The sequence below is a fragment of the Mobula hypostoma genome, chromosome 10 (assembly GCF_963921235.1).
Source record: "Mobula hypostoma chromosome 10, sMobHyp1.1, whole genome shotgun sequence".
NCBI lineage: Eukaryota > Metazoa > Chordata > Chondrichthyes > Myliobatiformes > Myliobatidae > Mobula > Mobula hypostoma.
The window spans coordinates 100889587-100903868 of NC_086106.1; the positions used below are offsets into that span (position 1 = coordinate 100889587).

General features: G+C 37.9%; 1 protein-coding gene across 4 annotated transcripts in view; it reads left to right on the top strand.

Moving 5' to 3' along the window:
- The window catches only part of tenm1 (teneurin transmembrane protein 1), a 2340669-nt gene that overhangs the window by 2140960 nt on the left and 185427 nt on the right, over positions 1-14282 (top strand). For all 4 annotated transcript variants that reach the window (XM_063060938.1, XM_063060937.1, XM_063060940.1 and 1 more), the window contains one exon: positions 3906-4122. In XM_063060938.1, the coding sequence (XP_062917008.1) occupies positions 3906-4122 (217 nt within the window). The remainder of the gene's footprint in view (positions 1-3905; positions 4123-14282) is intronic.

Consider the following 14282-nt stretch of genomic DNA (forward strand, 5'->3'; position numbering starts at 1 on the left):
CAACATCATTGTTAACCCAAAGTTGCAAGGATTTTATTTTAGGTAACAGGGGACTTAATCTATATTATATTCTATGAGTTACCGAGTAATTACTTTGTAAAGCATATCCAAATTATTGTTGAATTACTCATGCCACATCTGAGGTTCATGAAAAGTTAATTGAATGGAAGAGCTATAAAAAGCTAGAAACCAGTTGGTCTTTTGAGTCACTATAATGATGAATTCCTTGGGATTGAATAAATTTTAGAATTATATGTTTTTTTATTAGAACTGACTTTGAATATCAATGCAGTAGAGACTATATTCTTTTTCATAGTAATTGCAAATACAATTTTAAAAAAGCTTCACATAAAAACATGAAATCTTGCGCATTATGGAGGTCAAACAATAAGTTGAATATTTCATAGGGCATTTGAGTTCTTGTTCAGATTGACAGGATGATACAGAATGTTGAAAGATACAATTAAACAAATGTGGAATTTTTTAAAAATTAGATTAATGTTGCAGGGAAAATGAACATTATTTTTAGCAGCCATCCGGTAGAAAAATGACAGCCTGAGAGTTTACTTTTCACATTAGAAGTGTATTCAATAGAAAAATATATCTGAAATATATGGTTATTGCACAAGGCATGACAGTATCAGGATTCTGGATTGTGATATAATATCAGTGAATGTGTCAGGTTTCTAGGTTGCAATTGTGGACCGATGATAATGTCAGTGCACTGGATACCATACGAGCTGCTCCACTTAATGTCACAGATCCGGGAACATAACTGAGCTTCAGCCCACGAATCCATCTGCTGATCAATCCATGCAAAGCCGGCAAATCAACATTAAGGCATCAAATTTGATGGAACTGCACTCTTATGAACCCTAAATTTTAACATTTAATACATTATCAGTCCCTGGTTAAAAAAAATGGGTTACAGATTTACAATAATTAACCTTCTTTGTGCATGGTGAAACACCTTGTGGTGTGTTCTGAACTGAAAAAAATGAGCTGTTAAACTGAGAGAAAACCAGATAATATTTGTAATGTATATATCAGCAAAATGTTCCAAAATATTCTGCACTAGTTTATGTGCCATCTAGCTCTGCAGAATAGACTTAAAGTTGCAGCAAATATGTTTTCCAGAAGATGTAGCTGTTGAGAATTACATGCCAGGAACGGTTTGTCTTTCAACCCACGCTGAGTTAGCTGAAGCTAAGGGGGTCATTGGGACTTCATGGCCGCTATTGCCTAATTAGAACAAAAATAAGTTTGCTGTTAGCTACTATATGATAACTCCCCCCAGGATGAGCCAATATCTGGGTACTTGATGCAAACATATTGTACCAGGTGTTGCCATTTTAATCTCCCTGGCTTTTTGCTCTCAGCTGTACATATCACCAATGGATCATTTTCAAATTTCTGTTGAATAGTTTTTGTACGACTTGTAATTCAGAACTTGACTCATAATTTAGTGAGTGCAGGAAGGGCACTTCATTGAATCAAAAGCAAGTCAACCCGTTTTTTAATAAACTCATATTTGGCAAGTTGGGTAGCAGTGACTTATTACATAAAACTTATTTGCACATTAGTATTTCAGTACCAACAAGAAGATTCATGAGTCACATACGAAGTTCAGACCGCTTCTGTGGTTATGCTTCATCCATTATGAAGGATAGCCCTGTTTATTCTATGGTTCCGCGGACCAAGGTTTGCATCCTGCATATACAAGGATCGCATAAAGCAAATTAATCATTAGGTTCCTCTCACAAGACTTTTATTAGTGTAGCCGGAGCTGCTCTGGTGGCAGTTTGCAGGCCAGCTGGACATGGTGATGTCAGAAATAAATGACCCCTAATTAGTTACAATACTCTCATTTGCCTCTCATTTATTCCACTGAATCAAAGTATGGCTCCCAGAGCAGGCATCAGCTACCTCGTATAGCAATTCCACTGTTCTCTTTAGTGTTGCTGAAAACAAGCTAAGGGCTCTCTCTTTGGATTGCTCATTTTCTCTTCAATTTCATCTGCTTATTTTTCTTACCACATTTAATCATTTAATAACCACAATGACAAACATCCTTTATATATTATGCTAGTATTATGTGTTCAATAATTGTATCTCCTTTGCAGAACAGATATTTTAAAATCCATATTATTTTTTGAAAATATTCAGTGCAAAGGAAAGAAAAGTTAAACATCATTTTGGTGAAATTATGACAATCCTGAATGTTCTGACTCCCTAGATGATGTTGTCATGCACCCTGTTCACTCACTAGCACCTGTAGCCCCTTTAAGCTCACCTGCTTCATTTGGTAATACTGTCGCCAAAGTTACCTTGTTATGTTTTGCATGATCCCTTTAAATATATCATGATCACTGGAAGATGTATTATTCTGCTGAGAAACAACTTAAAAGAGTGAATTAAATATGTGTTGCATTATTGTCTTGGAAATCTGCTGGTTAGCCATTACTAAAGTCCAGACCGTGCCAGACTAATGGATTTTTATTTTAGTCAGTTACCACCACCATCTTAAGCTATGAGGGAAAGAGAGAAATTGCCTTTCAATTCACAAGAGAGCATAGGCCATCAACTTTTTGCTGTTGATGTTTCTGTAGCAGGCAATTTCTTTTTTACGAGGTCGAGTTGCTAGCTTGACACTCAACTCAGCTCGGATGGAAAGCATGCCCGGGAGACGGCTGGATTCGAACGCGGGACTTTCCACTCCAAGGTCCAGCGCTGATGCTGTTACGCCACCAGCTGGCTACCATCTTAAGCTATTCTCTTCTATGATTCCAGTTTTTGATACTGCTTTCTTTCCCTTGTTTCGTTAACAGTGGCACACCTTTCCACCTTTCACCAATCTGTTACCTGGAAGACACTCTGGCCCACTTCTCTCCCTTCAAAACCTTACTAATAAACTATGCACTCTCTTAGCTTTATATTTTATTTTCCGTATTGTCTTAACCTTTTGTGCAATCTGCTGGGACAAACTTTATACAAAAAGTGTAATATTTGTTGTTTCTGGTCGAAGAAAATGCAAGAGTGACTCATTAAAGAAGCCATCATCCAAGTTAAGGACAGACTGTTCTCAGGTGAAGTGATTCAATTATAAAATAGATTATAGCCTTCAGAAAATGTTGTGTCATCATGTTCCCAGAAATCAAGTTGATGTTTTATTACCAGTGATTGCTGCATACCACATATACAGTTTTGTGAATTGTACAAATGAAGATTTATTGTTCTGCCTATTACTGACCAGTCCCTCATTTTAAAAACAAGTAGGAAGATTGCAACGCAGAAATCAGACTTATGAAGCATATGGCAAAGATATTATGTCGATTAAAAATTGCAGATATTGGAAACTAAATTATAAATAGTGATAGAAAAGTAACTAGAGGCAGTCCTCTTAAATTTGTTGAGAAACGTGCCTTATGTATACTGAGCTAGCGAGATGGCAGTCAGCCTGGGCTCTGACCCAGATCACCAATGAGTGACCCCTGGTCAAGTGAATATAAAACAAAAACAGGATAAAGAGAGCTATTGAAACCGTTGACAAAGCATCTCACTTGCAGTGCTGTATTACTCTATAACTATAACAGTAAATATGGCTATGAAGATAGACCAGAGGAGCCATTAGACCTGGAAATACATTCAACATCAGACCACACCTTCAAAAGGGAAGGGACTAACTCCCCATCTTATTAATTAACATTTTTTTTATAACACTTCTTGCATGTCTTAAATATATCAAAAGGCACAATGACATTTTAAGTGAATTTAAGAAATAAAAGGAAACTTCCTTTGTCTGTCCCATAGATAACATGTTGATTGCAGCAAAATATAATGAAAATGGTGCTAAAATAGTAATTTTCAAAAGGCGGGCCTTATATTTCACTTCTGTTTTCTTCTAGATGGTTTAACAGACTGCATGGACCCAGACTGTTGCAGACAAAGCATTTGTTACACTGGACAGCTCTGCCAAGGATCACCTGACCCACTTGATCTGATTCAGCAAAGTCAATTGCCCTTTCCCTTCCATCCTCCAAGACTCTTCTACGATAGAATCAGGTTTCTGGTTGGCAAAGGCAACACACATGTGCTCCCCAGTGATGGTCTGTTTGACAGCAAGTAATTGAAACTTTTTAATTCTCTAGAGTATCTATTTATCAATATTACTGAGGTGATAATGATATGTATGTACAAAGTTATAACTGTTTAATATAATTACAGGAATCATTCGGCTTTTGGGTCAATCCCACCATTTTCTTTCCATTAGGCTCCCCCTATATCCTCTATTCTACTAGTTTTCCTGTTAAAAGCAGTAGCTTACAGTTATTTTCATAAATCATGTTATCATCAATGCCAAATAAATTATTATTTTCAAATGCTAGTGTTAATGAGTTAAATAAGTATTCCATTAAAATGAACAAAGTATTGAAATTGCTGTGTCTATTATTATTAGACATAAAAAATAATATGACATTATCAATGCCTAATTAATAACATTAATTATTAGTTATATTGATAATTATTAATAGAAATCTTAAAAAATACTGGAAAATGTTAAACAGAAGTGATAAGAAATTGAAGAAAGAAGAAACTGCTGGAGGAGTCAGTCATCTATGGGTATTCAGTTACCCTTGGATATCCTGTTGCTGGGATCCTTAATAGTGATTTGACAAGAATCACACTAAATCATGAGCGGTACATTCACATGATGAAACTGATGCACATGTGCCATTGGGTATGGTGCCTTTCAACCCAAATGGCTAAACTAGCAACTCTTCAGGGGATTGTTACAGATTAGTTGAAATCAAAAAGCAAGTTAAAAGTTCAGGATAATTTTTGTGCCACCAGGAAACTATTGTCATCCTTTTCTTGAGATCACTCTATGTGCCACAATAACACCATCAACCTCCACCTTGTCTTACCAGCACACTATTAAGTGTCAGAGACTGGCTGGTGTTCTTGCCCATTGTCCTCTTTTCCAATGTCTGATCAGCAAGCTGCATGACTGTCTCCTACAATTGTCAGTTACTGACAAGCTCAATACTTACAGTTTGACCTTGAGACCTTACTCTTAGACAAAAAATGAGTATGTTCCAGCAATGAATGTCCAATGAAATAAAAAATGAACCATTATTTGCTAATTAGATAGTATGATCTTAGCATTTAATATGGGTATATATCTACTTAATCGCTTTGTAACTATTTCCAAATTCCAGTGACAGTCTTAATCAGAATGGAATTTCTTGGATAGATATTCCTGGTTAATCATTCATTACATTGCTATCAGTTAATTAAGGATAAATGCAGATTTACAATGATGTAGGGTTTAGGAGTGAAAATAATTGAATAAGCAACTATGGTCGAATTCAATCACCATTGTAAAAGTGTACATTCTGCCCTTCACAGAACATTAATTAATCTCTATATCTACAGATGTAATGTATACTGTCCGAGTGTATATCATCCCAATAATGGTGATACAGGAAGAAAATATAACAGAAGCATAACAGTTTTCCAGAACCATCTTTACCAAAGGCTGTCTGGAATTTGCAGTAGGAAGAATTCAAAAGAAATAACGCAGAATGTAGATTTTTTTTAAAACGCATAACAATAAATTAATATCAATAAATAGACTGTGGCACAATATTTTACGTTTTCTGACTAAATCAGCCGGACTAAATAGCTGTTACCTTTGACTGTAAACTTGAAGCTGAGTTTGATACACTTCCATGAGATACAACCCTTTTTAGCAACATTTACTGCAGAGTGACCTGCTATCCAATAATTACTCTAGACCAAAGTCAAATCTGTAATCTAACTAATGGCTTCAGAAGATTTAAACTAATCAAGTTTCTACATTGTAGTTTATGATATCTGAACTCTTTAATTAAATAACTCTTTAATTAAAGAATTGAGATATCATAAACAACAAACCTACATTCGTTAATACTGCGCAACTTCAAGCTTGAATTATCATGAGAGAGATTCATATGAAGGTCTTTCCATCCACTTGGTCTTACTTTTCCAGAAAAAAAAACAAATCTATTAGGAACACAATGTAGAAAACTGAGCAAGATCAGTGTGATTAGATCATAAGACGTATGAATTGAATTAGGTCATTCAGCCTATCAAGTCTACTCTGCCATTCTATCATTACTGATTTATTTTCCCTCTCAACCCCATTCTCCTGCCTTTTCCCCATTGCCTTTGATACCCCTACTAATTGAGAATCTGTTAACCTTCACTTTAAATATACCCAATTACTTAGCTTCCACAGCTATCTATACAAGCAATTTCATAGATTCATTACCGTCTGGTTAAAGAAATTCCTCCTCATCTCTGTTCTGAAGGGACATCCTTCTATTCTAAGGCTGGGCCTTCTGATCCTTGACTCCCTCAGTATTGAAAACATCCTCTCTATGTCCACTCCATCTAGTCCTTTCAATATTCAATAGGTTTCAATAAGATCCTCCCTTATTCTTTTAAATTCCAGCGAGTACAGGCCTACAGCCATCAAACACTCCTCGTATGCTAACTCCTTCATTCCCAGGATCATTCTCGTAAACCTTCTCTGGACCCTCTCCAATGCCAGCACTTTCTAACGATGCAGCCTAAAACTGCTTGCCATACTCCAAATGTGGCCTGACCAATGCCTTATAAAGAATCATCATCGCATGCTTTTATCTTATATTCCTTTCAAAATGAATGCTAACACTACATTTGCCTTCCTTACTAGCAACTCAAGCTGCAATTTTCTCTACCCAAGTGCCTTTGCACCTCTGATTTCTATACTTGCTTCCCGTTTATGCCTTTATTCCTTCTATCAAAGTGCATGACCATAGTTGTTCCTCCACTGTATTCCATCTACTGTATCTCTTCTTTGCCCATTTTTCTAATCTGTCCAAGCCCTTCTGAAGACCCCCTGCTCCCTCAACAGCATTTGACTGCCCTCCACCTATCATCTGCAAACTTGACCACAAAGCTATCTATTCTGTCATCTACTTCATTAACTTATAACATGAAAAGAAGTGGATCCAGCACTAACTAGTGTGAAACACCACTAGTTACAGGCAGCCAACTAGTAATGCGCCCCTTTATTCCTATTTGTTGGCTTCTGCTAGTCAGGTAATCTTCTGTTTTTGCTAGTATCTTTCCTGTAATAGTATGGGCTCTTATCTTGTTTAGCAGTTCATGTGTGTTACCTTGTCAAACACCTTCTGAAAACCCATGTAAACAACATCCACTCACCCTCCTTTGTCTATGCTATCAGATATTTCCTCAAGGAATTCCAAAAATTTGGCAGGCAAAATTTCCCTTCAAAGAAACCATGCTGACTTTGGCCTAATTTATTGTCTGCCTCCAAGTATGCTGAAACCTCATCCTTAATAATGGGCTCGAACATCTTGCCAACCACTGAAGTCAGGTGAACTGGCCTATAATTACCTGTCTTTTGCCTCCTTACTTCTTAAAGAGAGAAGTGACATCTGTTATTTTCCAGTCCACTTGAACCTTTCCAAAGTGATGATTCTTGAAAGATTATTACTAATAACTGCACAATCTCTTCATCTACCTTTTTCAGAACCCTGGATGTAGTCTATTTGGTCCAGGTGAATTATCTATCTTCAGACCTTCAGCTTCACAGAGACCCCCTCCTTATTAATAGCCACTACACTCACTTCTTTCCCTTTGACATTCTCAGGTTTCTGGCTTGTGGCTAGATTTTTCCACAAGTGAAGTTTGAAGTAAATACTTATTCAGTTTGTCTGCCATTTCTTTGTTCCCCAATACAGTCTCACCATCCTCATTTTCCAGTGGTCCGATGTCCACAGTTTCCTCTTGCTCATTTTTGTTTATAACCTCTGGTACCCTTTTTTATATTATTGACTGGCTTACTTTCATATTGAATCTTTTCTCTCCTTATGAGTTTTTATTGGCCTTCTGTTAATTTTTTAAAATCTTCCCTCTCCTCCAGCTTCCCACAATGTTTTACTACACTGTATGCCCTCTCTTTTGCTTTTATGTTGTCTTTGACTTCCCTTATAAGGCATAGTTGCTTCATCCTCCCTTTGGAATGCTTCTTATTCTTTGGGATGAACTGATGGTGCATCTTCCAAATTGCTGTCAGAAACTCCAGCCATTGCTGCTCTACCATCATCACTGCGAGTGTCCCCTTCCAATCAGCTTTGGCCTGCTCCTCTCTCATGTCTCTGTAGTTGCCATTGCTCAACTGTAATACTGATACATTCAATTTTAACTTCATCCTCTTTTCCTGCAGGGTAAATTCTATCATTTTATGATCACTGCATCATTAGGGTTCCTTTACCTTAAGTTCCCTTATATAATATGGTTCATTACACAACACACAGTCTGAAGTTGCTTTTTCACCAATGGGTTTGACCACAAGCTGCTTTTTCTCATAGGCATTCTACAAAGTCCTTCTCATGGGATGCAGCACCAACCTGATTTTCCCTATCTACCTGCATATTGAAATCCCCCAAAACCATTGTAACATTGTCTTTTTGACATGCTTTTTCTGTCTTTCATTGTAATTTGTTCACCACATCCTGGTTACTGCTCAGAGGCCTGCATGTAACTCCATCAAGGTCTTTTTATCCTTGCAGTTTTTTGACTCTACCCAAAAGGATTTTATATCGTCTGATCCTATTCAGTTCTTTTTGAGGATTTGATTTTATTTTTACCAGCAAAGCCACTCCACTCCCATGCCACCTGCCTGTCTTTTCAATACAATGTGTATCCTTGGATGTTAAGCTCCTGCTGTGATAGTCTTTGAACTGTGACTCTGTGATGCTCATAATGTCATACCTGCAAATTTCTAACTGCACTACAAGATCATCTACCTTACTTTGTATATTGTGTGCATTTAAATATAACATCTTCAAGTCCTGTATGTACTCACCACCATTCCTCTCAATTTTGTCTTCATATCGCCTAAGGTTAAATTCTTATCTCTTTCTAAACCTTTTGTCTTATTCTTTATTCTGCACTCTCCGTCCCTTTTTACTTTATCCATATTTTTCCAAGCCTTTGAACCACCCATGATTTAGTTTAAAGCGCTATCCACAGTCCTAGTTGTGCAATTTGCAAGTGCCTTGGTCCCTGCAGGGTTCTGGTGGAACCCACCGCATAGAAATAGCTCTGTCCTTACCCGATACGATGTCAACGATGCATGAATTCAAACCACTTCTCCCATACCAATCTCTGAGCCATGCAATTAGCTCTCTGCTCTTATTAACCCTATGCCAATTTACACATGGCTCAGATAACAATCCAGAGATTATCACGTTATTGGTTCTGGATTTTAATTTATTCTCTGGCTGCTCAAATTCTATCAGCAGTTCCTCTTTCCTTGTTCTTCCTACATCATTATTACCCAAATAGACCATGACAACTGAATCTTTCCCCTCCCACTCCAAATTTCTCTGCAGGTCAGATGAAACATCCCAAACATGGACACCAGACAGACGACATGGGTTCTTGAGACTCTCGATCCTTATAACAAAATATCGTGTCCGTTTCCCTGATGATACTATCCCCAATTACAACTGCATTTCACTGTTCTCTCCCCTCTTGAATGGCTCCCTGAAGCACAGTGCTATAGTTCATCTTTCCTACAGCCCTCACAGGGAGCAAACATCTCAGACCTGCTGGGCAATTTCAAGATCTGAAGCTCTTCTAACACTACTTCTTGGATCCCCTTACCAGCCCACTCACAGTCACATGATACCCTCTTGTCCCCGGTCACAGGCTGAACTTGAAGTGACTGCTTCCTGAAACCCAATGTCCAGGTAACTGAACCCCTCCCTGATCCATCACAGTGTTTGAAGCTCAAGCTCCAGGTCATCAACTTTGAGCCTGATTTTCTCGAGCAATCAACCTTTGCTGCAAATGTAGCCACCAGGAACCACAACATACAGCTACAACACATCAAGAATCTACATTCAGTAAAATTTATTACCTTCATGCTACTAGCCTCAAAACCTGTATCAGAAGCTTCACTCAAAACCTGAATTTCTCCAAGGCAGTTAAAATGTATAGCCAGCAATGATTACAGAATGACTAATTTCAAAATCCTCCATTACCTCTCTATTATTTTCAGCATAAATAAGATGGATATTACAGAAGCTAATATTTATCATGTTTATGGCCTTTTTAATCAAAAACATGTTACTCTTTCATCATTTGCGGTGTCATTTGGTAAAATTGACTTCAGCAATGCATTTGTTACTTCAAACTAAAGATAAACGGCACAATATGATATTAACCCTCAGTAACTGGATTTGCGCTACAATTTATCACGTAAGTATTCACTCCATCCTGAACATTTCAGGGCAGTTGTCACCTATTAAAATGAATGGGAATTGCGTGTATTAGATGGTGTTAAAGTAGCCCAGGCTACTCAACTGTCAGAAGGCTGCCAATATCCCTTCATTAGCGACCTTACCTGAGCAGATAGCAAGAACAACCACCTAAAGCCATTCATTACATATGCATGTTGAGGCCCAATGACACGGATAGAATGGGTCAAAATGAGCTTGTAATATGTTAGCATGATAATAATTTTCTATTGGCTGTCTGCCAAATACTGTGGTGTACTTTTTCACAAAATCATTCACTTTAGAATATTATTACTTTTGCCAGAAAATATAGTCACTTGACACCTTGTTATTGGTAGAATCCCACTAACAGCAAATATCCAACAAACCTAACAAATGATTGCACCTATTTAAAATTCATTATTACCTGTAAAAGAACTGCCTCTATGGTTCCTTCGGGAAAATTATCATTCCATTTTCAAATGCATTGCTTTTCTCACAATAAATGATGGAGAAATCTTTAATATTTGTTGAGTGTACTGCATGTTCCTATGGCAGCCTAAAATCTCAGGACAATCTCAACAATGAATGTCCTGAACAGCTCTACTGTCACACCCTGGCAGATTAATATTCTGACAAGAATACTGGTATAAATTTCAAGGCAGTGGGGATGCTGTCTTCTCACAGAATGAGTGAGCTTTGCCATTAAGATTAAAGTAACACAGTGAATCAACAACTACACCTTTCATCCCCCAAACCTTCGTGGAACTAATGAAGATCTTATGATACCTTGGCTCCTTCTAAAAAGGAACCAAAATGCTACTGACATCATTACAATCCTTGTAGCTTCAGATGAGAGATAGTTAGAAGAGAGGGCTGAAAGATGGCAGATGGAGTTTAATGCCGATAAATTCGAAGTGCTACATTTTGGTAGGACTAATCAAAATAGGACATACATGGTAAATTGCAGGGCATTGAAGAATGCAGTAGAACAGAGGGATCTAGGAATAATGGTGCATAGTTCCCCGAAGGTGGAATCTCATGTGGATAGGGTGGTGAAAAAGCTTTTGGTATGCTTGCCTTTATAAATCAGAGCATTGAGCATAGCAGGTGGGATGTAATGTTAAAATTGTACAAGGCATTGGTAAGGCCAAATTTGGAGTATTGTGTACAGTTCTGGTCACCGAATTATAGGAAAGATGTCAACAAAATAGAGAGAGTACAGAGAAGATTTACTAGAATGTTACCTGGGTTTCAGCACCTAAGTTACAGAGAAAGGTTTAACAAGTTGGGTCTTTATTCTTTGGAGCATAGAAGGTTGAGGGGGACTTGATCGAGGTATTTAAAATTATGAGGGGGATAGATAGAGTTGACATGGATAGGCTTTTTCCATTGAGAGTAAGGGAGATTCAAACAAGAGGACATGAGTTGAGAGTTAGGGCGCAAAAGTTTAGGGGTAACACAAGGGGGAACTTCTTTACTCAGGGCTGTGTAGCTGTGTGGAACGAGCTTCCAGTAGAAGTGGTAGAGGCAGGCTCAATATTGTCATTTAAAGTAAAATTAGATGGCTATCTGGACAGGAAAGGAATGGAGGGTCATGGGCTGAGTGCAGGTCGGTGGGACTAGGTGAGGGTAAGCATTCGACACAGACTAGAAGGGCCAAGCTGTCCTGTTTCTGTGTTGTAATTGTTATATGGTTATATGGTTATATAAGACTTGTACTCCAACTTTGAAAAAATTCTGGTCTGCATCCCAATGGGAGACAAACTAATTCTCCTGGGTAACTTCATTGCCAGGGTGGGAAAGGATACAATCCTCTTGCAGGGCTTGTTCAGCAACAAAGGGGTAGGGAAGGCAAATTGCAATGAGTTCTACTCCTGAAATGTTGTTCAGAGCTTAATCTTGCCATAATGAGCATATGACATTAACTGTCTATAATCTGAAGTGAAAACAATGGTGAATTTTAACTTTGATATCTTTGATATTGCTGAGTTGTAGGTACTGAGTTGTGGGAAGTGGTTCAGATTTTTCAGAGGTCTCAACATGAACCATTATTTTCAGAGGGTTATGTGATGCAGGGCAAGGCACTTAACCTGTGGGTGTTAACCTAAACCTCACTGATACTGAGATTTTGGATGATTTTGATATTGGAGTGTAAATGTTATAGCCTGAATAGTTTCCTATTGGTTCTGAGTATTTGCTCTATTGTTGGGAAACTGAGGTTAAAAGTTAGGGTCAATATGACATGATAAGGATTGAGAATAGTGTTAGTGCAATGGTGCATTTTTGTTTAGCACCAGTCTTCAGTGCAACCCATTTGCAAGAATCATGATTTGCAAGCTATTGTGAACAAAAATAAGGTTGTGCTGAATTTGCACAGGGTGTTCCGTAGTCTTTCCTGATTGATAGAGCGAAAAGCTTTTGTGAAAAGATCATGCATAATTCTCATTGCATATTTCTTATCGCTGTTTTCTCATGAAGATTGCATCCACTGTGCCTCTGAATGAACACACAGCAATTTGGTGAACAAATTTTCAGCCATTGGGAGGAGCCAGTCTGATGACTTTCCATGGAGCAGACAGCTGAAAAATCCTTCATCACTTCCTATTGTTCCCTTTCTGGTGGATGATCACTATTATAAGTCATAATAAGTTATAAGAGGCATATCCTCTTCATCTTCTATGTAGTCTTTGTTCTTCCTGGTAGAGAAGATAAGATTTTCTTTGCATGTACCAACCATGGCAGGCTTCAGGCAGCCAATAAAATGTGGCCAGAAAACCAAAGTGCAACCAAGTCATCTTTGGTCCCAAAGGACTGCCAAAGAAAGAAGGACTTTTCAAAGGTCTCTCATGAAGCAATAATAGCTGTAATGGATGAGAAGTAGTGTGCAAGATGCCCCCTTTAGATTGACATTTCCTCGAAGCCTATTCACAAAAGGAGTTTTGCCTACTATATTTTCATGTTTCTTTTTGTTTTCATTTCGTAGCTTCTCAGCCTTTTGATCAATAAAAACTATTATAATTAAATGTTGGAGCATTGTGCTTATCATAGTGAAAAATGGAAAATGATATCAAGCTTTTAAAATTAGACACAGCTGATATAGTGTAAAGTTATTTCCAAAAACGGCCCTATTAGGAACATTTCTTTCAACAACGGAAATCCTCTCAGCAACTATATCAAATTAGAAGCCAGTTTATAAGACCATAAGATATAGCAGCACAGTTAGTCCATTTGGCCTGTCGACTCTGTTCTGCCATTTCATCAAGGCTGATCCATTTTCCCTCTCAGCCCTAATCTCCTGCCTTCCCTGCTGACCAACCAAGAGTCTATCAACTTCTGCCTTAAATATACATTAAGACTTGGCCTCCACAGCTGCGCGTGGCAACAAATTCCACAGATTTGTCACTCTCTGGCTGAAAAAAATTCCTCCTCATCACCGTTCTAAAAGGACACCCCTCTATTTTGAGGCTGTGTTCTCTGGTCTGAGACAATCCCTCCATAGGAAACATTCTCTCCAAACCCACTCTATCTAGACCTTTCTCCATTCGATAGATTTCAATTAGGACGCACCTCATTCTTCTAAATTCCAGAAAATACTGGCACAGAGCCATTAAATGCTCTTCGTATGAGAAGCCGTTTAATGCTGCAATCATGCTCATGAACCTTCTCCTGTTTCAGCACATTTTTCTAAGATAAGGGGCCCAAAATTGCAGACAATACTCCAAGTGAGGCCTTATCAGTGCTTTATAAAGTCTCAATATTACATCTTTGTTTTTATATTCCAGTCCTCTTGAAATGAATGCTAACATCAAATTTGCCTTCCTCACCACAGTCTCAACCCGCTAATAGGGAATCCTGCACAAATCCTTTTGCACCTCTGATTTTAGCAAATAGTCAACCCTTTCATTTCTTGTATTAAAATGCATAACCATACACTTCCCGACA